Raw genomic sequence first — 25,332 nt, 5'->3', positions numbered from 1 at the left:
ATGTTATTTTTTGTATAATGAAAATTTTACTTTCTGTATCAATTGCTCGTGGTTTTCTAGATCTCGGCACTTTCTGTATCAATTGCTCATGGTTTTCTAGATCTCTGCTTGCTGTACTTCTATGAAAAGCTTCTATGTTTACTCCAGTGGAGAGAGAACTGACCATGGTCACACAGGTGCACAGATGGTTAGTGTCATAAAGAGTAGCTGATATAACGAGCTGTGCACCTGTGTGACCATGGTCAGATTTCTATCCACTGGAAATAAACCAGGCTTTTTATAGAATAACAGCAAAACCATAATGAATTGATACAGAAAGTAAATTTTGTTATTGTATAATTTTTCATCACACAAACGATAACATTTATTTTCTGAAATGGGAATATCTTTTTAAACTTTTCAGTGTCTATGAAAAGACTATAAAACATAATAGATTTGTTATGGTCATCGAAACGCATACTGAGGGTTTTTTCTCTCATTTCTCGCTTATTTTGTGCGTAACAAATTTTACTTTCCCGTAATGTTATTTATTTTAACATACCGTGTACCGCGAAGCTGAAAAAAAATTCCAAATGTGGAAAAATTGAAAAAAAAACCCCGCACGTTCTTGTTGGCTGAGTTTTTACTACTTTGACTGTGCACTCAAAATAACACCTCAGCTTTATTCTTTGGTGCGGTACGAAATTATATAGGTTTTATTGTGTTTTAATACATTTTCAAAAATGAAACGAATGTGTACAAAAAAAAAAATTTGCCATCTTTTGAAGCTAATAACTTTTTCATACTTTGGCGCACGGAGCTGTGTGAAGTGTCATATTTTGCGAAATGAGCCAACGTCTGCATTGCTACCATTTTGAGGTCTGTGCGACATTTTTATCATTTTTTTATTCCATTTTTTATGTGATGTAAAAAGTGTAAAAGTCGCATTTCAGACATTTGGACGCCATTTCCCGTCTCGGAGGTCACCGCTGGCCATAACCGTTTTTATATTTTGATAGATCGGGCATTTTGGGACGCGGCGATACCTAATGTGTCTGTGATTTTTACTGTTATGTTTTATATCAGTTCTAGCGAAAGGGGGGTGATTTGAATTTTTAATATTTTTTAAACTTTTTTTTTTCTTTTTTTTCCCCACTATTTCTTAGACCATCTAGGGTAATACATGCAGTCAGCTCCTAAGGGAACCTTTCAACATAGAATTGAACATAGAACATAGAATGTTTATGCACACGATCTAAAGTTATATATTATAACTACAAAGCACACTATTTGATTGTTTGGGTTCCATCTGCTTAAACCGCCAGGGATCACAAAAATGAACCATTGGTTTGACTGTCTCCAGCAGTCCTATAGAAGTGAATAGAACTTGTCACTACTGGAGTCACATGGGGCATATTAACATGAACAGCCACCTCCTGCTTAATATGTGGTTGAGTACTGGCCTCTCTTTTGATGCTGCCAAAGCCTTTAACAGTGTTGTTGCAAACCTTTTATTGGACCATTCTGGGGCAGAATGACAATTGTACCTATGCAGACACATTATGATCCATCTGACAATGTGTTAAGTTTCTCAGGATCTAGGTATTTATACGCTTTCATTTACCGTATATGCTCGAGTATAATCTCTGAAAAAGCCTAACTCGGTTTATACTCAAGTCAATGAAAAAAAATAATCTGTACTCACCTCTCCGACGCCCCCGTTGGTCCTCTTTTGTCTTCAGCTCCGTCTTCGGCTCCCCGCGCTGTCTCTTTGCACAAACCATGTTGTCAGCCGCTTGTTGTGACTAGCATGTCGGCAAGCGGCTGACGTCATGGTGTGTGCGACGGGACCGTGGGGGGAGCCAGAGCTAAAGAAAGAAGAGGACCTGCGGTTGTCATCAGAAAGGTTTTTGTTTTGTTTTGTTTTTTTTAGTCTGGGCAGGGGGGCACTGGCTGGCTATATACAAGGGGGCAAGGGGCTGGCTATATATTGGGGGAGGCTGTGACCAATGCATTTCCCATCCTCGGCTTATACTCGTCAATAGGTTTTTCCAGTTTTTTGTGTTAAAATTAGGGGTCTCTGCTTATACTCGGGTCGACTTATACTAAAGTATATACGGTAGCTTCTGAACATTCACTAGTATCTGACTCATAGAAAGAGAGATGAGACAGATCAGAGATGATGAGATCTATGAGATGCATATTACACATGACCACCTCAGCTCTAGTATTACAGGCATAACATACACAGCTCTGCTATATCTCACTTACAACACATGCTGTCTGATCTGCTGTGCTTTCCCCAGATAAAGATCTTATCTGTCTGGGTCTTTACTCTCCTCATGAGCTGCCAGCAGGAAGTCAGTGTGTGTCTGTGTGAGCTCGACCCAATTGTATCGGGTTAAATGGGGCGTGGTGAGTCGGTTAGGGCCGGGGTTATGTGAGTCATCGACTCACTGAGGGGAGCCGGCTCCTGTCGTTCACAGAGAACATCTCAGTGCAGCATCAGGCAGAAGAGCAAGATGTCTGCCGACCCTAAGTCAGAAGTTACAGGGTCGTGTCTAGTGGCAACTGTAATTGTGTACAGCAGGACAGATAGAGACAGGATGTCTAGGACTTATATCTGTGAAATGCTGTATATTTGTTAATTACATTGAATTAGAGATTGTGTTATTTTTTCTTGAGTACATTTAAGAAACTTGCCTTCGTGGGAACACCCTTTTAAGGAAGGGGGGTAGTGTGTAATTGCTACTACTGAGAATCTGAGAATTGCAAATGCAAATATCCCTACAGAAGCCATGTAAAAAATAAACAGAATTCCTGAGATACTCTTTGACCAGTTCCTTCCAGTAGCAGTCGCTCCTCTTCTAGCCTCGCGTGACATTTTGCAATCTACAGACTATGTAATGTTTGTGGCTGAAGGTTAGCTGTCATTATGTGACATAGATGGCTGTCCTTAGAGGGAAGCTCCGTGCCTCGGCATGTGCGCTGTGAAGGACTTCTTCCCATCAATGGGCCGTCTTGTCAGCTGTACCAGCAGGAGAGGAATAGTTTAATTATTGCACAGTTAATGATCTCTGGTAAATGAAAGCTTCACTTTATCACAGATAATTTGTCTTTCCCATGAGTTGTGACAAACAAGTATTACGTGATGATGCTTCATATGCGCTCTGTGTAACCTTCTGCAGACTACATCTTCAAGGACATTTCCTGTCTGTATTCCTCCGACCTTCAGGTCCCCCACACTATGAAATCTTTGCCATGTGAGCAGAAGTGTTTTTAATTAGATTTCACACTTCCTCTTGGAGGAATTTATATGTGAAAATATTTTCAGGCAGTAATGGCTTGTTTATGTGATGGAAAGATGGTTCTCTAATTCCATTAACATTCCTTGTTTCTAGGGCGGATGTATTTATACTCATTAGACAGAACCTAGAGCAGCAGCTCATGTACAGTAAATAAGTAGATGCACTGCACTGAGGGTACAACTGCTGATTATGATTAAACATAACTTTAATTCTCAGCTGCAAAAAATCACACCCAATGGGCCACATTTATCACAAAAAAAGAGAGAAGGCCACAGCATCCAATATGATAAAAAAAGGTTATACCTTTATTCACACAGGCATAGAAAAAACTGCAACGTTTCGATTCACCATGAATCTTTGTCAAGCAAGGTGAATCGAAACGTTGCATATACACACACTTCAATCTCTCCTGGTAAATTCCTGATTCCAAATAATACTAGCAAGTTCCAGAAAAAGAGTCAGGAAAGAAAAGAGTGTGTCCTCTTTAATCCACAAAATAGATGCCAGTACTCCAACATGATTCAAGGAAAGCAAAACTTTTTAAGAAAAAAAACATTATTCAAGTATCATAATTCCATCATTTTCTGCAACGCTTCGTAAAACTGATTCCATTGTGATTGTCTTGTGACATTGTGATTGCCTTTAGAATCAGCTGCATCTGTAAGCTTTCTGCTCCTCCATAAACTTCCAATTTTTTTAATAAGCTATAAGTGCTCTGGGGGTTGTTTCTTCACAGACTGCTACACTGTCTTCCCTCCCTCTGCCTGCTGTAAACTCATACAGTGGGAAGCAGAAATGCTCCTGTAAAACCCCAACTGGCTAATTAGCCAATTTTAAAAGTTGATTTTAGAAGGAATTAGGTCATGGATAACTCATATAAGAAGACTACAATTGCGAAGTCTGAATCTATGACTGTGTCCCTAGTTTATTATGCTTGATGCTTCCTTTAAGGGGTGATACTCTTCTTTAAAATGGCACCAGAAGTGTTATAGCTGTTTGAAGTGTGCCTCCTGTAACCAGGGCTTATTTGGGGGGAATATGTCGATTTATTAAGCTTTTTTTTTAATACAACAGTAACTGTATAGAATCAGATGCAGTACATATACATATAAATGTTATTTCATTCATTCTCCAGTCAAACCCTCTCTATATGATCTATCTGAATGTCATCGGTAACAAAGCAAAAGGCCCTTATTTTGTGTTCTATATGGTGGAAGTTATCTTCTTATGTTAGACTATTTCTAAAGAGTTATCTGCCTGATTCCTATCCATGTGTTATATTGTTAAACCATCTGTACTGAATTCCATTGTATACTTGTACTTCCAGTAATATTGGTTAATATCCATACAATGAATAATCGTTTAACCTGTCATTGAGTATGCTAATCTTACGCTTCTCATACTGCATTTAATCATTTTACGGTAATTAACTTTTAATATGTATTAATTTCTAATCTCTTTGCCCTTAGGCTCATCTGCTGCCATAAGAAATAAAGGTAGGTGTTTCACATCTGACTTTCTGCATTTTCTAGGATTGCTGGCAGCAGTGGGATTTATGTCATACATTACAGCACATACATGGAGGAAATCTTATACAATTAGAAGGGCAAAATTATTCAAATGTTTTGTTATTGAAGAGAATATATTAGCTCAAATATGATTAGAGATCATATTCACATGAGAATGGCCATAAGCTCTGAGAAGAAGCTTTTCTCTTACCCTATAGTGGGGGAAACTTCTTCCTGACTCTCAAACAGAATACATTCTAGGTTCATTATGTGATCTGCAGACAGAGGTCGCTCTACATTTTTTCCTGAAGAGTAAAAATACTTCTCTTACCATTTTTAATGGTTAATACTTTTCACAGTGTTTCTGATGCAGATGAGGGCACTGACTGCAGGGCTGAGTAGTAGCCGATCCTGGCATCACATGCGCTTCCCTGCCCCCCCCCCCCCCTCCTGTTCCGACTGATGTAGCAGAGTTTAGCAGATACACAGGTGGGGGGTGAGCTACTATGCTACTCCTCTGCTTTGAGTCATGTGACCGGAGCCTGTACGGAGTAGCTGAGCTCCAGTCACGTAATCTTCTATTGGGCCGGGAGCTACAGCAGCTCCCAGATCTCAGAGATTTGAGATGCGGATTTATACGCATCAGGGTATTTTCTAGGAGTAAAACTGCCTCTACATGCGCCAGAGACGCTTGTAGAGGCGTTAATGCGATCTCTGTTTGCAGATATCAAGAAAAGCGCCATCTGTGATGATATTGATGATAAAATGATATGAAATTCCTTACCTGTAGTTTTAATACCCAATGGTAATCTACCATCTAAATCCATCATGATAACCAGGGGACACTTATTCATAGATCCAGGTACCTTGACTGTGGTAATCTTCTTATATTTGTTATCCATGGCCTTCTTCCTTCTGAAATCAACTTTTAACATTATGCTAATGAGCCTGAAGGACTCTAGGGGTGTTTCCAAAGGTCCTCAGTGATGCCTTTCACTATTTGTTAAAATGAGCAGAGAAGGGGAAGGTTTAACATGTTCTGCTCATTGTAACAACCTTCTGTACCTCCTGGGGAACCCCCCTGGAGAAAGAAAGCCAGGAAGGTGCCATCCCGGACAGTGGAGTACTATCTTCTAAACACTTGGGTAAGACTTTTTGTATGATCAAACTGCTATGTTTCTTGATTATTACTACAATGGTTGTACGCATACCTAGTCCTATAGTGGGTCCATACCTAAGATCCCACTCGCATCAGTACAATTAGGTCTCACCTGTTTATATGCAATGACATGTTCCTCCACCTCTTGTGTCCGGTGATGTCCCCCTTCTTTTCTGTTTTCGTCACCAACTGGATTTTTAATGTTTTATGAATTGTCTAAATAAAAAAAAGTAAAAAGTTAAGAATTATTTTCTTCACCTGTATATATTTCTAGTCTGGCTTTCTTCCTCTAGGGGGGGTTCCCCAGGAGGTACAGTAGGATATTTGTCTAACCACTAGCCTTTGTCTAGAGTGCATCGATAAGGGATCTGTTATGCTTATGTAGACGGAATGTTATGATCCCCACATACCTGTTTCAACATTTTTTTCTCATTGTAACAACCTGTGTAAAGAAATCAGCCCGCAGAGCCCCTCAGACTCATTAGCATAATTAGAAAATTTGATTTTAGAAGGAAGGAGGCTATGGATAACAAATATAAGAAGATTGCCACAGGCACATTACCTGGCATCTTATCAGTAAGTGTCCCTAGAAGTGTCCATTACATTTACATTATGGAAGAGAATAAAAGACTAAGGCTTCATGCACACGGCAGCGCGCAGGGAGAGGAGGAGGGGGAGAGCGCTGCTCACCCCGGCCCTCTCCATAGGGATAAATGGCGCACAGCGCCGTATTACGGGAGAAGATAGGACATGTCCTATCTTTTTCCCGGGTATGGAGCGGTACGGTGCCGCACGTGTGCGCTGTGAACCCATAGAAGTGTATGGGGGGCGTATATCGGCCGTATATACGTCGGCCGTATATACGTCCCCCATACATGTGTTTAAATGCAGCCTAATACTGATGGTAAAAATGGAAGACCTGTTCCCAAACAAACATCAGACTTATGGTTCTGTGAGCTACTGAACAGGAGATACAAGCAGTTAAAGGCAAACTTGGAAACGTGAGCTACAGATAATAATCTAGTTCCTGCTTATTTCTTTAACTGTCTGTGTCTCTGGGTTTTGTATCTCACAGAACCACATGTCTGATGTGATCTGAAATTTTAAAGTAAGGGGTTACAATGATTTTTATTAAGTAAACATCACTAGGGGATTGCAATTTGAGAACTTTCTTTTATGGTAAAACCCCCTTTAAATATACTTTTATTTTAAAACATGTTTCTCTGATTTTTGTGACTAGCAGTGTTACCTTTCATCCACAAGATGGCGTCTTGTGTATGGCAGAGAGATACAAAAATATTTAAGGATAGTACTTGTCTCGTTTTACATAGTACATACATAATCTTTTCTTTATACCTTACATAAGCATATATGTAGATAATACTGTGCTCTAGATTTGTTCTCTGCAAATATGGTATACTCATTGCTCTAGTCATGATCCTGTCTTTTCTATCAAAATATTACTGTCACATATGTCATACAAGCTGAGTAGGAGCATCACTATCTCTAAAGCCAGTGCTAATTTCATCTTATAAAGCAATGACACATTGCTTGGATATTATGTCACCTTTTGATCAGTGGAGGTTTGTCCTTTGGGACCCCCCATTAATGAGTCTTACAAAAGGGCTGGCAGCAAGCATGCAAAGCCTTTGGTCAAGGTCACAGACTCTGTTTTACACTTTGCTGCATTAAAGGATAACCGCTTTAATTTTCTGATGATAAGAAGTACAAATTTATATTATACCTATTATTTAGTGTCTGACTTCTAGCCTTTCAGATAATTATGGGTTCACCAATATGTACAGTCATGTCTTCACTGTATACTGCATGCACTCAAAATAATGTTATTTTATTTTTATTACCTTTTAGCTGAAATTCGAGAGAAGCGATCAATGCCAAACTGGAGTATGTCTGCTTCTGATTTCTATGGCTGGGTGGACGAACTCCGTAGACTGGCTGCTTATGACAAGACAAATGAAATGGCCAGGATCTACTGGGCTCACTTTCCTATTGCATCTCATTTAGGTTACGATGATTCTGATTCTGAAGAATAATACCTTCTGTATACTCTGTGCTGTCAGTATATTCATGTACCACTGCCTGTTTCTGTGTAACCACCATCACAAGATGTGGAGTGGGGACATACAGATTGACTATGGAAAAGTACAGACCAGGTGCAATATATATGTATAAATGTTATTCTGTAAAATATATTATCTTCAAGTTTTTTATGGCTAAACCATTAACAGAATATCCCGTAGTACTGTTATATGAAATTATATGTGTTAAATGCTTTTTCATTAATAAAAGGGATTGGACAATGAGTCTCATTATATCACTTGCCAGATTCCACCATCCATGTATTTTTTGCAAATTAAAAAACTTGTAAAGTGTGCTGATGCATTCAGACCCCTGTAATTATTTATACCCCTTAATAAAATCTACTGTCCACTTTTCTTTGGAAGTAAATTGGACACCACTTTTTTGGTAAATAGAGTACATCAGTATATAATTTATTCTCAGTACATCATCTTGATAATCGGGGAACAAACTAAATGGTTCAGAAATAAAGTTATTTCAGCGTAAGGTTTTATAGAAAGTAACCCAGGGCTCTGAACATCCCATGGAGCACTATTCAATGTCTCATCGGTAAATGAACGGAGTATGAAAAAACTGCTAACCTATCAAGACATAGCCATCCACCTAAACTGACAACACAGAAAAAAGAAAACAGCCAAGAGGACCGTGGTCATTCTGGAGGAGCCTTGGAGATCCACAGCGCAGGTGGGAGTAAGTATTCACATGACAACTAGTAGTTGCATACTCCACAAATCTGGCCTCTACGGAAGAGTGACAAGCGGATAGACATTTTCATAGCAAGCCATAAGAAGTTCTTTTTGCAGTGTGAAAAAAGTTTTGTTGACGACGCAGCAAACAATTGGAAGAAGATTCTCTGGTCTGATGTGACCAAATATAAACCTTTTGGCCTAAATGTCAAACACTGTGGAAGTAATTTATCAAGGCTTGTGCTGAAATACAAGCCAGAAAAAAGCTCCAATTGCTGGTGCAAAACCCCTGCCAGGTGGGGGAAGGAGTGGAATAGGTCATGACAGGCCATGGAGTGGGTCGGTGCAGGACGGAGACATGCCGCTGCATTAGCTATGCCTGCACCAGTTCCTGACGGAGGTTATAACACAATTCTACGCCAAGCAGGGCCTTGTGTAGAATTGATTTGGCCACAAAGTCATATGCCAGATATAATAAGAGGCCGCAACCTCTTAGTATATCCGAAGTGACCTACAGAGCAGTGCTTGATAAATTCCCATATGTATAGAAGAATGCCAACGCTGCACATAACCCTGAAAACACCATCCCCATCTTGAAGAATGCTAGTGGTACCTTAACAGACTACTACAAAGAATTGACTCATTTGTGCTGAAAAAATATATGCCACGTTTTTCAATTTCCAAAAATTTGAACTGTGCATATCATTTTCTTTACGCTGCACAAATACACAATACTTTGTGTTGCTCTGTAACATTAAACATTATAAAATAGATTTAAAGAGTAACTTTGATGTTATTAAAATGATTTTACCAAATTCTCATATGTGATTCCTCCTTTAAAATCAAACAAGACAGTGACAATAGATTACTTTTAATGTAGTGTTGCGGCTTTGTAATGTTTACATTATGAAGAGGTAAAGTTCACTATTAATGCATATATTAACTAGACAGAGCTTCACAATATCACTGTCTCCAATGTAATAACAAAATCAGCCAAGCTCAAAATATTAATTATAAATCTACTCCTGAACTCCTGAGTCTGAAAATGTTAAACCTATTTAATTCAGCGAATCTACTGCTTCTGCATAACTGATAGCTACTGAAAGCGACCACTGTTCAGGAGAAACATAATACAATGTGAACAGAATACATTATATTTACATGCCACATCACCCATATCAGGCAAACTGTGTGTACTAGGAGTTTTGACCAGGTAAATCTACAGATGGTGTTGGGTGGTTGCACTGGAAAACTGTTTAACCATATTTTTGTGTGTTGTTACAAGCAGCCGGGCTGTGAAAAAAAATGCATTTATATTCCAGGATTGTAGCTGAACTTGAAGACCTGGGGGGAGTCTCCTCAAACTGATGTGCTCTTAGATGTCTGCATTTAAACAGCCTCCCAGCCTTTCCCATCTGATGTACTATCTAACCAGAAGTCTGCTACTGCTCTTTACTTGGCAAAAAGGATTTGCTATGCTTCAGTAAAGAGATCTCACGCAAGTCTAGGTACAGGCCTGGATTATAAATGCATTTTTCAGTCTTGCTGCTACCAACAGCACATACAAAGGTATAGTTACAATACTATAAGTCTCTAGGGCCACTACTTATTACTGCCTGCAACTTTTTATGGTAAAAACTGCTGGTAAACTCCCACTAACATAAAGAAGCAAAAAATCCTAAGACTGACAGAGAACATTTATGTTATATCAGTGTTCATGAAGATTTTTGGCAAAATAGGTAAAAAGTGTAACATTTACAGTAAAATACAAAATCAATCAGAAAGATGTGAGTGGCATATGTGCTCCTGCTGGACTCTTAAGGCAGAACCCCCTCTTACTGTGTAGCATCAAAATTGAGGACAACCCCTGAACCCAAATGTGCAAGTGGGTGTCCTGCATGCATGATGCTAAGGAAAATATCAGAATGAAGAAGAAAGCTACATCAGGAAGGGGGGAGCAGGTGCATTTAGAAGAGCTGCCAGAGGGAAGGAGTCTGCTAGCTGGAAAGAGTCCTGGACTAGGTTCACATAAATGGATATATGTTTGAAAGTAAGTAAAGTAAACTTGGTAATTAGAGATGAGCGAACATGCTCGTCCGAGCTTGATGCTCGGTCGAGCATTAGGGTACTCGAAACTGCTCGTTACTCGGACGAATACTTCGCCCGCTCGAGAAAATGGCAGCTCCCGCCGTTTTGCTTTTTGGCGGCCAGAAACAGAGCCAATCACAAGCCAGGAGACTCTGCACTCCACCCAGCATGACGTGGTACCCTTACACGTCGATAGCAGTGGTTGGCTGGCCAGATCAGGTGACCCTGGGATAGACTAGCCGCTGGCCGCGCTGCTCGGATCATTCTGTCTCTGGATGCCGCTAGGGAGAGAGCTGCTGCTGCTCAGGGAAAGCGTTAGGGTGTTCTATTAGCTTACTGTTAGGCAGGAGTGATTCTCAAAGAACCCAACAGCCCTTCTTAGGGCTACAATAACGTTCTACTTTTTTTATTTTAATTTGCATCTTTTACCATTTTGTGAGGAATTAGCAGGGGGACTTGCTACCGTTGTGTTTAGCTCTTAGTGGCACACATATCCATAGCAAAGACCGAAGTGGGAAAATTCAGTAGGGGTTGGATTTCTATTAGGCAATAACTCAGTGTCATCTCATCTGGCATAGTAGTGTGCTTCCTTTGATACTTGGCTAGAAAATAGCCATAGGAGAATACAAACAGCTTCTTGAAGCCTACAGTAGCGTTCTATATATTTGATTTCTGGTTGATCTGCTGGTGGCTGTAGTTTCTGCAGTGCATGTACTTGCCAATTCTGAGCAATTTGTAGTGAGACTTGCGACCGCTGTGTTCTGCGCTTAGTGGCGCACATATCCATAGCAAAGGCTGAAGTGGCAAAATTCAGTAGGGGTTGGATTTCTATTAGGCAATAACTCAGTGTCATCTCATCTGGCATAGTACTGTGCTTCCTTTGATACTTGGCTAGAAAATAGCCATAGGAGAATACAAACAGCTTCTTGAAGCCTACAGTAGCGTTCTATATATTTGATTTCTGGTTGATCTGCTGGTGGCTGTAGTTTCTGCAGTGCATGTACTTGCCAATTCTGAGCAATTTGTAGTGAGACTTGCGACCGCTGTGTTCTGCGCTTAGTGGCGCACATATCCATAGCAAAGGCTGAAGTGGCAAAATTAAGTAGGGGTTGGATTTCTATTAGGCAATAACTCAGTGTCATCTCATCTGGCATAGTACTGTGCTTCCTTTGATACTTGGCTAGAAAATAGCCATAGGAGAATACAAACAGCTTCTTGAAGCCTACAGTAGCGTTCTATATATTTGATTTCTGGTTGATCTGCTGGTGGCTGTAGTTTCTGCAGTGCATGTACTTGCCAATTCTGAGCAATTTGTAGTGAGACTTGCGACCGCTGTGTTCTGCGCTTAGTGGCGCACATATCCATAGCAAAGGCTGAAGTGGCAAAATTCAGTAGGGGTTGGATTTCTATTAGGCAATAACTCAGTGTCATCTCATCTGGCATAGTACTGTGCTTCCTTTGATACTTGGCTAGAAAATAGCCATAGGAGAATACAAACAGCTTCTTGAAGCCTACAGTAGCGTTCTATATATTTGATTTCTGGTTGATCTGCTGGTGGCTGTAGTTTCTGCAGTGCATGTACTTGCCAATTCTGAGCAATTTGTAGTGAGACTTGCGACCGCTGTGTTCTGCGCTTAGTGGCGCACATATCCATAGCAAAGGCTGAAGTGGCAAAATTAAGTAGGGGTTGGATTTCTATTAGGCAATAACTCAGTGTCATCTCATCTGGCATAGTACTGTGCTTCCTTTGATACTTGGCTAGAAAATAGCCATAGGAGAATACAAACAGCTTCTTGAAGCCTACAGTAGCGTTCTATATATTTGATTTCTGGTTGATCTGCTGGTGGCTGTAGTTTCTGCAGTGCATGTACTTGCCAATTCTGAGCAATTTGTAGTGAGACTTGCGACCGCTGTGTTCTGCGCTTAGTGGCGCACATATCCATAGCAAAGGCTGAAGTGGCAAAATTCAGTAGGGGTTGGATTTCTATTAGGCAATAACTCAGTGTCATCTCATCTGGCATAGTACTGTGCTTCCTTTGATACTTGGCTAGAAAATAGCCATAGGAGAATACAAACAGCTTCTTGAAGCCTACAGTAGCGTTCTATATATTTGATTTCTGGTTGATCTGCTGGTGGCTGTAGTTTCTGCAGTGCATGTACTTGCCAATTCTGAGCAATTTGTAGTGAGACTTGCGACCGCTGTGTTCTGCGCTTAGTGGCGCACATATCCATAGCAAAGGCTGAAGTGGCAAAATTCAGTAGGGGTTGGATTTCTATTAGGCAATAACTCAGTGTCATCTCATCTGGCATAGTACTGTGCTTCCTTTGATACTTGGCTAGAAAATAGCCATAGGAGAATACAAACAGCTTCTTGAAGCCTACAGTAGCGTTCTATATATTTGATTTCTGGTTGATCTGCTGGTGGCTGTAGTTTCTGCAGTGCATGTACTTGCCAATTCTGAGCAATTTGTAGTGAGACTTGCGACCGCTGTGTTCTGCGCTTAGTGGCGCACATATCCATAGCAAAGGCCGAAGTGGCAAAATTCAGTAGGGGTTGGATTTCTATTAGGCAATAACTCAGTGTCATCTCATCTGGCATAGTACTGTGCTTCCTTTGATACTTGGCTAGAAAATAGCCATAGGAGAATACAAACAGCTTCTTGAAGCCTACAGTAGCGTTCTATATATTTGATTTCTGGTTGATCTGCTGGTGGCTGTAGTTTCTGCAGTGCATGTACTTGCCAATTCTGAGCAATTTGTAGTGGGACTTGCGACCGCTGTGTTCTGCGCTTAGTGGCGCACATATCCATAGCAAAGGCCGAAGTGGCAAAATTCAGTAGGGGTTGGATTTCTATTAGGCAATAACTCAGTGTCATCTCATCCGGCATAGTACTGTGCTCCCTTTGATACTTGGCTAGAAAATAGCCATAGGAGAATACAAACAGCTTCTTGATCTTGAAGCCTACAGTAGCGTTCTATATATTTGATTTCTGGTTGATCTGCTGGTGGCTGTAGTTTCTGCAGTGCATGTACTTGCCAATTCTGAGCAATTTGTAGTGGGACTTGCGACCGCTGTGTTCTGCGCTTAGTGGCGCACATATCCATAGCAAAGGCCGAAGTGGCAAAATTCAGTAGGGGTTGGATTTCTATTAGGCAATAACTCAGTGTCATCTCATCCGGCATAGTACTGTGCTTCCTTTGATACTTGGCTAGAAAATAGCCATAGGAGAATACAAACAGCTTCTTGATCTTGAAGCCTACAGTAGCGTTCTATATATTTGATTTCTGGTTGATCTGCTGGTGGCTGTAGTTTCTGCAGTGCATGTACTTGCCAATTCTGAGCAATTTGTAGTGGGACTTGCGACCGCTGTGTTCTGCGCTTAGTGGCGCACATATCCATAGCAAAGGCCGAAGTGGCAAAATTCAGTAGGGGTTGGATTTCTATTAGGCAATAACTCAGTGTCATCTCATCTGGCATAGTACTGTGCTTCCTTTGATACTTGGCTAGAAAATAGCCATAGCAATAGGATAGCATTGTTTGGTTTTAAAAACTCAAAAAAAAACAAAAAACACAAAAAAAAACAAAAAAAAGTAAAAAAAAAAATAAAGTTATAACTCTCATTTTAAAAATGTTTAACCCGAGGGCTAGGGGTAGAGGACGAGGGCGGGGACGTGGGCGTCCAACTACTGCAGGGGTCAGAGGCCGTGGTCCTGGGCGGGGTGAGACACCACCTGCTGATGAGGGAGCAGGGGAACGCCGCAGAGCTACACTCCCTAGGTTCATGTCTGAAGTTACTGGGACTCGTGGTAGAGCACTGTTGAGGCCAGAACAGTGCGAACAGGTGATGTCGTGGATTGCTGACAATGCTTCGAGCAATTTGTCCACCACCAGTCAGTCTTCCACGCAGTCCACCCATGTCACCGAAATCGCCACTCCTCCAGCTCCTGCACCTCAGCCTCCTCCCCCCCAGTCTGCCCCCTCCCAGGAAAATTTGGCATTTGAACCGGCATACTCTGAGGAACTGTTTTCTGGACCCTTCCCACAGTCACAAACCACTTGTCCGGTTGCTGCTGAGCAATTTTCCGATGCCCAGGTTTTCCACCAGTCACAGTCTGTGGGTGATGATGACCTTCTTGACGTAGTGGAAGTGTGTAAAGAGGTGTCCGACGATGAGGAGACACGGTTGTCAGACAGTGGGGAAGTTGTTGTCAGGGCAGGAAGTCCGAGGGGGGAGCAGACTGAGGGATCGGAGGATGATGAGGTGACAGACCCAAGCTGGGTTGAGAGGCCGGGTGAACACAGTGCTTCTGAGACGGAGGAGAGTCCTCGACCTGAACAGGTTGGAAGAGGCAGTGGTGGGGCCAGACGGAGAGGCAGGGCCAGAGCTGGTGCATCAGCGCCACTGTCAACTAGTGAAGCTCCCGTGGTGAGGGCTCTTGCGGCGAGGGCTAGATCTTCAGAAGTGTGGAGGTTCTTTAAGGAAACACCGGATGACCGACGGACTGTGGTGTGCAACATTTGCCAAACCAGGCTCAGCAGGGGTTCCACCACTACTAGCTTAACTACCACCAGTATGCGCAGGCATATGAATGCTAAGCACCCCACTCAGTGGCAACAAGCCCGTTCACCTCCGGCCGTGCACACCACTGCTCCTTCCCCTGTGTCAGCTGCTAGTCAGCCCCCTGCCCAGGACCCTGCCACAAAAACCCCATCGTCGCCTCCACGATCCTCCACAGCATCCACCAGCGTTCAGCTCTCCATACCCCAGACGCTGGAGCGGAAACGCAAATATAGTGCAACCCACCCGCACGCCCAAGCCCTTAATGTGCACATCTCCAGATTGCTTAGCCTGGAGATGCTGCCCTATAGGCTAGTAGAGACCGAGGCCTTTCGCAACCTCATGGCGGCGGCCGCCCCTCGGTATTCGGTCCCCAGCCGCCACTACTTTTCCCGATGTGCCGTCCCAGCCCTGCACCAGCACGTGTCAGACAACATCATCCGTGCCCTGACCAACGCCGTTTCTGACAAGGTCCACCTGACCACGGACACGTGGACGAGTGCTGCCGGGCAGGGCCACTATATATCGCTGACGGCACATTGGGTTAACTTGGTGGAGGCTGGGACCGAGTCTGACCCTGGGGCTGCTCATATACTGCCGACGCCGAGGATTGCGGGGCCTACCTCGGTCCAGGTGTTTCAGGCCTACTATGCCTCCTCCTCCTCCCACCCCTCCTCCACCTCCTCCTCCGAACTACCATCCGTGGGCACGGCGCCATCAGTCGGTAGCTCTAGGCACAGCAGCAGTGCCGTCGCTAAGCGACAGCAGGCGGTGCTCAAACTGCTGAGCCTAGGCGACAAAAGGCACACCGCCCAAGAGCTATTACAGGGCATCACGGCGCAGACTGATCTGTGGCTGGCACCGCTGAACCTCAAGCCGGGAATGGTTGTGTGTGACAACGGCCGTAACCTGGTGGCGGCTCTGCAACTCGGCAGACTGACACATGTGCCATGCCTGGCCCATGTGTTAAATCTGATAGTGCAGCGTTTCCTCAAGACATACCCCAATCTGTCTGATTTGCTCACGAAGGTGCGCCGCATCTGTGCGCATTTCAGGAAGTCCAGCCCAGATGCTGCCACTCTCAGGGCAGCGCAGCGCCGCCTCCAACTGCCCGCTCACCGACTGTTGTGCGACGTGCCCACGAGGTGGAATTCAACACTGACCATGTTATCCAGAGTTTACCAGCAGCGCAGAGCGATTGTAGACTGCCAGATGTCAACTTCCACCAGAACTGGTAGTCAGGTCAGTCAGCTTCCTCAAGTCTACAATGAGGAGTGGACGTGGATGTCTGATATCTGTCAGGTGCTGAGTAACTTTGAGGAGTCAACACAGATGGTCAGTGGCGATGCCGCCATCATCAGCCTCACCATCCCGCTGCTTGGCCTGTTGAAAAACTCTCTGGTCAGCATGAAGTCGGAAGCTTTGCGCTCGTCACAAGAGACGGGGGAAGAATATTCCCTTGTTGATAGCCAAAGCACCCTGAGGTCTGTTTCTCAGCGCATATCGGAGGAGGTGGAGGTGGGGAGGATGAGGAGGAAGAGGAGGAGAATGTTGGCGAGACACAAGAGGGGACCATTGTTGAGTCCTTCACTGTTCAGCGTGTATGGGCAGAAGAAGAGGAGTTGGAGGAGTTGGAGGAGGAGGAAATGGACAGTCAGGCCAGTGAGGGGAGTGAATTCTTACGCGTTGGTACTCTGGCGCATATGGCAGATTTCATGCTAGGCTGCCTATCCCGTGACCCTCGCGTTCAAAGAATTTATTCCAGCACCGATTACTGGGTGTTCACTCTCCTGGACCCACGGTACAAGCAAAATCTTCCCACTCTCATCCCTGGAGAGGAAAGGAGTGTGAGAATGCATGAATACCAGCAGGCCCTGGTGCACAAGCTGAAACAGTATTTCCCTTCTGACAGCGCTAGCGGCAGAGTGCGTAGTTCTGCGGGACAAGTAGCGAGGGAGAGTAGGCGAGCAGGCAGCTTGTCCAGCACTGGCAAGGGTACGCTTTACAAGGCTTTTGCCAGCTTTATGTCACCCCAGCAAGACACTGTCACCTGTCCCCAGTCTCGGCAGAGTAGGGCTGATCTTTACAGAAAGATGGTGAGGGAGTACGTAGCTGACCATACCATCGTCCTAAATGATCACACAGCTCCCTACAACTACTGGGTTTCAAAGCTGGACATGTGGCACGAACTGGCGCTGTACGCCTTGGAGGTTCTTGCCTGCCCTGCCGCTAGCGTCTTGTCCGAGCGGGTTTTCAGTGCAGCTGGTGGCATCATCACCGATAAGCGTACACGCCTGTCGACTGACAGCGCTGACAGGCTGACGCTTATTAAAATGAATAAAGGCTGGATTTCTCAGAATTTCCAATCTCCACCAGGTGAAGGAAGCTCAACCTGAATAATTGATCCACTCCTCCTCCTCCTCCTCATTTTCCTCCTTCTCCTCCTCTTTGTACAGTAAAGCAGAGGAAACTGGCTATTTTTTGACAGGGCCCACTGGCTCTTGCTATAGTACTTCATGCATTTAATTTTTCTGGAGGGCCACCTACCCGGTCCTCTGTTTGAAACAATTTTTGTGAGTGCCACATACAGGCACTCAATCTATTCCATTTTACTGCAGGGCCACCTACCTGCTCCTCTGGTTTGAACAATTTTTGGGACTGCCACATACAGGCACTCAATCTATTCCATTTTACTGGAGGGCCACCTACCTGCTCCTCTGGTTTGAAACATTTTTGGGACTGCCACATACAGGCACTCAATCTATTCCATTTTACTGCAGGGCCACCTACCTGCTCCTCTGGTTTGAACAATTTTTGGGACTGCCACATACAGGCACTCAATCTATTCCATTTTACTGGAGGGCCACCTACCTGCTCCTCTGGTTTGAACAATTTTTGGGACTGCCACATACAGGCACTCAATCTATTCCATTTTACTGGAGGGCCACCTACCTGCTCCTCTGGTTTGAAACATTTTTGGGACTGCCACATACAGGCACTCAATCTATTCCATTTTACTGCAGGGCCACCTACCTGCTCCTCTGGTTTGAACAATTTTTGGGACTGCCACATACAGGCACTCAATCTATTCCATTTTACTGCAGGGCCACCTACCTGCTCCTCTGGTTTGAACAATTTTTGGGACTGCCACATACAGGCACTCAATCTATTCCATTTTACTGCAGGGCCACCTACCTGCTCCTCTGGTTTGAACAATTTTTGGGACTGCCACATACAGGCACTCAATCTATTCCATTTTACTGGAGGGCCACCTACCTGCTCCTCTGGTTTGAACAATTTTTGGGACTGCCACATACAGGCACTCAATCTATTCCATTTTACTGGAGGGCCACCTACCTGCTCCTCTGGTTTGAACAATTTTTGGGACTGCCACATACAGGCACTCAATCTATTCCATTTTACTGGAGGGCCACCTACCTGCTCCTCTGGTTTGAAACATTTTTGGGACTGCCACATACAGGCACTCAATCTATTCCATTTTACTGCAGGGCCACCTACCTGCTCCTCTGGTTTGAACAATTTTTGGGACTGCCACATACAGGCACTCAATCTATTCCATTTTACTGCAGGGCCACCTACCTGCTCCTCTGGTTTGAACAATTTTTGGGACTGCCACATACAGGCACTCAATCTATTCCATTTTACTGCAGGGCCACCTACCTGCTCCTCTGGTTTGAAACATTTTTGGGACTGCCACATACAGGCACTCAATCTATTCCATTTTACTGCAGGGCCACCTACCTGCTCCTCTGGTTTGAAACATTTTTGGGACTGCCACATACAGGCACTCAATCTATCCCATTTTACTGGAGGGCCACCTACCTGCTCCTCTGGTTTGAAAAATGTTTGGGACTGCCACATACAGGCACTATCCAAATTAAATTGTCTCCATAGCAGCCTCCACACGTTGTCTCCATTGCTACCTCCAAAAGTCGTCCATATAGCTGCCTCCATACATCGTCCCTTTATCAAACGAGGTGTGTCAGGCAGAAATTTGGGTTGTTTTCATGGATTCCACATCAAAGTTGTTAACTTTGTCGCCACCCTGCTGTGTTATCCACAAAATATACTGGCAAACTTTTACCATTTAGGGATATTATTTCAGCGCTTCTTGCGCATCTGTTTACATTCCCCTCACCCGGCATATCCTAAACTTATAAGAACGCTACTACACTTGATCTTATACAAAAGGTTCTTAGAAGTGCTGTTTGGGGAGTAGCCTAGAGACAGGGGCTTGGATTGGCGAAAGCTCGCCTGGCAGCGGAACGCCAGCTCCATGCGCATCATGCGCTTCTTGCGCATCTGTTTACATTCCCCTCACCCGCCATATCCCAAACTTATGAGAACGCTACTACACTTAACTTGGTGCAGGCTGGGACCGAGTCTGACCCTGGGGCTGGTCATATACTGCCGACGCAGAGAATTGCGGGGCCTACCTCGGTCCAGGTCTCAAAGGCCTACTATACCTCCTCCCACCCCTCCTCCACCTCCTCCTCCTCCGAATTACCATCCGTGGGCATGGCGCCATCAGTCGGTAGCTCTAGGCACAGCAGCAGTGCCGTCGCTAAGCGACAGCAGGCGGTGCTGAAACTGCTGAGCCTAGGCGATAAAAGGCACACCGCCCAAGAGCTATTACAGGGCATTCCACATCAAAGTTGTTAACTTTGTCGCCACCCTGCTGTGTAATCCCCAAAATATACTTGCAAACTTTTACCATTTAGGGATATTATTTCAGCGCTTCTTGCGCATCTGTTTACATTCCCCTCACCCGGCATATCCTAAACTTATAAGAACGCTACTACACTTGATCTTATACAAAAGGTTCTTAGAAGTGCTGTTTGGGGAGTAGCCTAGAGACAGGGGCTTGGATTGGCGAAAGCTCGCCTGGCAGCGGAGCGCCAGCTCCATGCCAAGATCCAACTAACATAGTTTTAACTGCAGCACCTTTAATCTACTACTAGTTCACTGCCTCCATACATGGTCCCCTTATCAAACGAGCTGTGTCAGGCAGAATTTTGGGTTGTTTTCATGGCTTCCATGTTAACTTTGTCGCCACCCTGCTGTGTAATCCACAAAATATACTGGCAAACTTTTATCATGTACCGATATTATTTGAGCGCTTCTTGCTCACCTCCTTTGGTTCCTCTCTGCCACCCATTGGTTTGAAGCCTGAGTCCATTTAGGGTATGTCGCCATGACACTCTCTAGCCTGCTGCCGCTGCCTCTGCATGCCGTCCCCTATAGTGTCAGGGTCAATTATTGGATGTTTTAGATGCTATCTAGCTTCATTCTGTCACTCTGTCATGGCCATGCTGTTGCCCATAATTTTGGCATAATGGTGCGATTATGCAGCCTCAGAGGCATCCATGCATGCTGCCCCTGCTGTTTCCTGTCCATTTCCGTGGTGTTTCCATCCTTTTCTGAGGTTCCCAGGTGTTTGGCCAAGCTTCCCTGTGCAGAGCCTTGGTCCCCTTGAAAAATGCTCGAGTCTCCCATTGACTTCAATGGGGTTCGTTATTCGAGACGAGCACTCGAGCATCGGGAAAAGTTCGTCTCGAATAACGAGTACCCGAGCATTTTAGTGTTCGCTCATCTCTATTGGTAATCCTTTACACACCTAAGCAAGGAATTGTAAAGAAAACTTAGATCGGCTTTATAAAAGTCGCCTAATGTGTAACATGAAAAACAAATTTGGAAATTTTTTAACTGACTTCTATGCGCATCCTCAAATTGGTTTGCAGGCTTCTTAGGAATAACATATACAGATACTGTGGGTCCTGGCTATGAGGAGCAGGAAGATAATGTTGGTGGAACCAAAGTTAAAACTCATCATCCTTGTATTGAAGTTTTATTGCTGACTAAAAGTGGCATGACATTCTGTCTCTATATTACTTTTTTTTTAATTTACTTTTTAGAAAAAAAATAATTCACTTGTCTGCAGACCATAGTGTTTTTTGAAACATAAAGAGACACATCAACAATTTAGAGAAGCAACTCTTAGTTGTGAATAACCCAAGGTGAACATCTTGTGGTGACCTTGTGGACCATAATAGTGAAGATATAAGTAAACTACAAGTTACATCCTGCATGAAACCTTATTAGCCCTGCAGTGATAGAGATTTGACCTTTAGAAGAGATTGTATTCATGGCTGTACTAGAGACCTGACATAACAATGAAGCCTCGGGGCCACAGGTGTTACATAGATACCTATGTGCCATCCAGTGAGGGTACGTTCACACGTTTGCTTTTTCGGATGCAGTTTTCAATGTACAAACCAGGAGTGGAGTGAAAAAAGTAGAGGAGTAGTAGCTTCTCTCAATGATAAGTTCTCACCCATTATGATCCACAACTGCTTTTGGCTTCAAAAATTGCATCTGAAAAACTGTTGCTGTGAACACATCCTCAAACTGCTTAGAATAGAGTAAAACTTTATTAATACCAGTGGGAAATTATTTGTACATCATGGATCTAGGCAACAGAAAACAACCCATGTTGGTACAACAACAATTAATGTATTCACAGGAGGTGTCAGGGGGATGGGAGGAGAGGAGTGGGGTAGGTGGGTTCTACTAATTCAGAACTTTGTTTTGGCCATGTATAATGTAACTGTTTTAAGAAACTGTGAAAGACTTCTGATATCTTGTAGTCTGACAGCACATCTGCCAATTATGATTGCATCGGTTGCAGTGATGTAGACAGGGCCGGTTCTAGACAAAGTGGGGCCCTGGGCAAAACTAAAAGTGGGGCCCCAAAATAAAACTATTTTATGACCAGTCACAGTCAGGAAGTGGCTCCTTTAGTATGGTAAAACAAACTGTAATATGGGAGAATTTTATAGGAGATAGATAGATGATAGGGAGATTTATGGGCAGCATGGTGGCTCCGTGATCAACATCTGCAAAGATTTTGTATGTTCTCTCTGTGTCTGCGTGGGTTTCCTCCGGGTCCTCCGGTTTCCTCCCACACTCCAAAAAATTACTGGTAGGTTGATTAGACTGTGAGGCCTATTGGGGAGAGGGACCAATATTTTCTGAAAGCAGACACTTGCCCGATTTTCAAAATTACATCAAAGATTTTATAGACATAGGCGCCTGCATGCAATTTTGATTCAAACTGAAACATTTTATAAAAAATACTTAAAATTTGACTTTGATGGCAAAAAATGTGCTCCAAACAGAAAATGTTTACCTTCACATCTCCTAAATGTAATACATGGACATGTGTAGAGTTCACAAATGTGCCCTATTGATATGTTCACATAATATCACTAAAACTGTAATAACTAGATATCTGCTTTTCAGCTAGACATTTTTAGACAGTCACAACCTGCAAAATATATCAATAAAACAGAATAAAAAGTAAAGGCATAAAACCTATAGAATTTTGAAAGCAGACAACCAGGCGATGCATTTGGCAATTAACATTTAAAATTTCCTCTAAAATATGTACAAATCCAGATACTTATATAAAGAAAATATACTTTCCTAAAAGAGTAAGATGTGAGGAGATCATACAGACCCCACACCAATATACTGTATTCGCCGAAATATGCAGCAAATGGAACTGCAGAAAATTCACACAGATGTATCATTGTCTGCTCCTTACACAATGGTCACCCAAATAAATAACTATATATCCATAAACCTCTCTAATGAGATAATAAAAGTCACATTTAGATGTGCGCCATTGTATTAGCTGCACAATAACAGAACCCTCCGCGCTTCATAAGAATCTGAGTGAGAACGTCATAACATGGGTGTAAGTAATGGAGGATGATGGGAAATAAAAACTTTATTCCAGGACATGTGTGTGTTTGGTGTTACATATAACTTTATGGACATGTTCTCATTAGGCGAAGAGGATCGAATGTTCATCGTATCAGTCAATTTTCCCAACAAAAAAAAAACTATCACAAAATAAAAGGGAATAAGAGAGAAAGGGCCACATTTATCACTTTTGTGCGCCTAAGTGTAGTAGTTGCGCCTAAATTCTGGCGCACTGTTTTCCAGAATTATCACAAGCTACAACCATCTGTGATAAGTATATTTTCTGCCTCTTATTAATCACTTTACTTTAACACAGTTTAGGCGCAATTTTGGCGCAGTTTAGGCGCAATGTTAGATTCAGGCAGTTACATGTGATCCTGCTACAAGCTCCTCTCCACAGCCCAGAATGAAGATAACACTCACAGCAGCACCCAGGTGTGTGACACCCAGCACCCAGTGACCTCCTCAGCAGTGGCTTCTCCTGGATGGGATCCCCCAGTGCTGATCTTCTGCTGCACCCCTGTAATTCTGCACAGTGTCTGAGGGGGATACTGTGCAGAATTACACGGGGGGCACTTGTCTGTGATATCTGCAACATTCTGCAAAGTTCTGAGCTCTTGCTTTGAGCTCAGGAGTCTGCAGAATGTTTTGTAAATAGAAGGTGATGAACTGTAAATAGAGTCTGCAGCTCCTGTCTGCAGAGTATCTCATGTCTGTATTATATGTTCTAGTGTCTGCAGAGTATCTCATGTCTGTATTATATGTTCTAGTGTCTGCAGAGTATCTCATGTCTGTATTATATGTTCTAGTGTCTGCAGAGTATCTCATGTCTGTATTATATGTTCTAGTGTCTGCAGAGTATCTCATGTCTGTTTTATATGTTCTAGTGTCTGCAGTGTCTTGCGGAGCTCTGTTGCTAGAAATGAGCTGTTCCGCAAAGGGGCTCAGTGCTTTCTTCTCAGATAACACCACCTTCGGGTTGGAGTGTTTTTGCGGCCGTTTTTGCGCCTAAATGAAAAGTCGCAAGTGATGAATATCATTAGGCGCTGGATTGCTAGGATAAATGAGGGAAAGCTGGTCGCAAAAATGGAGCAAAAACGGTGCACCTGAATGAAAAGGAGCAAAAACAACAGAAAAAAACGAAAACGATTGATACATGTGGCCCAAAGTGTGTTCTTAGATAGTTCTGCATAGAGAAGGGTTAAAAACATGAATACTAGTTGATATTATCCCTTCTCAAAATGTAGTAAAATATAAAGTGACTATTTCCATTATCTGTGAGGTGCAGCAGCTCCTGTGTCCAGCAAATGCTCCCTGCAGCCTGATGGCTAAGAATCTGGATTGGGGGGGGTTAATTTCAGGGGGCTGTATCTCTGGCTCTGTGACACATAGAACCTCACTTCTTTTTTCCTATGAAAGAAGAGAGTCTCCTCTTTTATATGAATCTAAAATGTGTTTCTAAGTTTTAGGAAAACGGAGATATTAAACGTTAAACTGCCGTTGGGAGTGATTTTTATATATAAAAATGGCACCTGATATTCTCACTTTAAACCTGAATATCTTTGGATCCATAGCACCTAGAAACACAATTCAAGATTCATTTGAAAGAAGAGATTCTCCCCTTTCAGGGGGCCCTGGGCAATTGCCACCTTTGCCTACCCATAGCGCCGGCCCTGGATGTAGATAATGCTATACAACGGGTGAGCGTGTTTGCAGCGATAAACTTCCATTTTTATTAGTCATCTGTTTTGCCAGATTTCCTCAAAAGGATGCAGCGCTTCCCCTATCGTTCCTTGGGCCCTCTGAATGAGTTTATTAAATCTATTCTTTTCCTTACCATTTATACCCCTCCTCAACAGAATGCAGCATAATAAGGACAATCTCTATTGCTTTTTAGTTAAAGAAGGAGGTTTACTCGGCTATTTTAGTTCATGGACTTTCTTGTCAAGGACTCATTAGGCTTTGTGTTATACATAGAAGTACATACCTCTTTGGTCATTTTATGTAAAGTCTATTTTGATCCGAAATATGAACAAACCATGAGGTGCTCTAAGGAAGTAAATACCAAGTGAAGTAGGGCACAAATAAATATTAAACCGGCTACTCTAAAAACAGACATTACCTAGCAAAAAATATTGAGCAATACCAGTAAGATTT

The 25,332-nt window shown here is 43.2% G+C and overlaps 1 protein-coding gene across 1 annotated transcript in view; it reads left to right on the top strand.

Moving 5' to 3' along the window:
* The window catches only part of NCK2 (NCK adaptor protein 2), a 43,651-nt gene extending 35,436 nt beyond the window's left edge, over positions 1-8,215 (top strand). The window contains exons 4-5 of the mRNA XM_072135841.1: positions 4,757-4,783; positions 7,824-8,215. Of these exons, the coding sequence (XP_071991942.1) occupies positions 4,757-4,783; positions 7,824-8,008 (212 nt within the window). The 3' untranslated portion in view covers positions 8,009-8,215. The remainder of the gene's footprint in view (positions 1-4,756; positions 4,784-7,823) is intronic.
* Positions 8,216-25,332: the final 17,117 nt, after the last annotated feature.

This window comes from Engystomops pustulosus, chromosome 2, assembly GCF_040894005.1.
Source record: "Engystomops pustulosus chromosome 2, aEngPut4.maternal, whole genome shotgun sequence".
Taxonomy (NCBI): Eukaryota; Metazoa; Chordata; class Amphibia; order Anura; family Leptodactylidae; genus Engystomops; species Engystomops pustulosus.
Note: the sequence above shows the minus strand (reverse complement) of the source record. Positions and strands in the feature narration are given on the sequence as shown.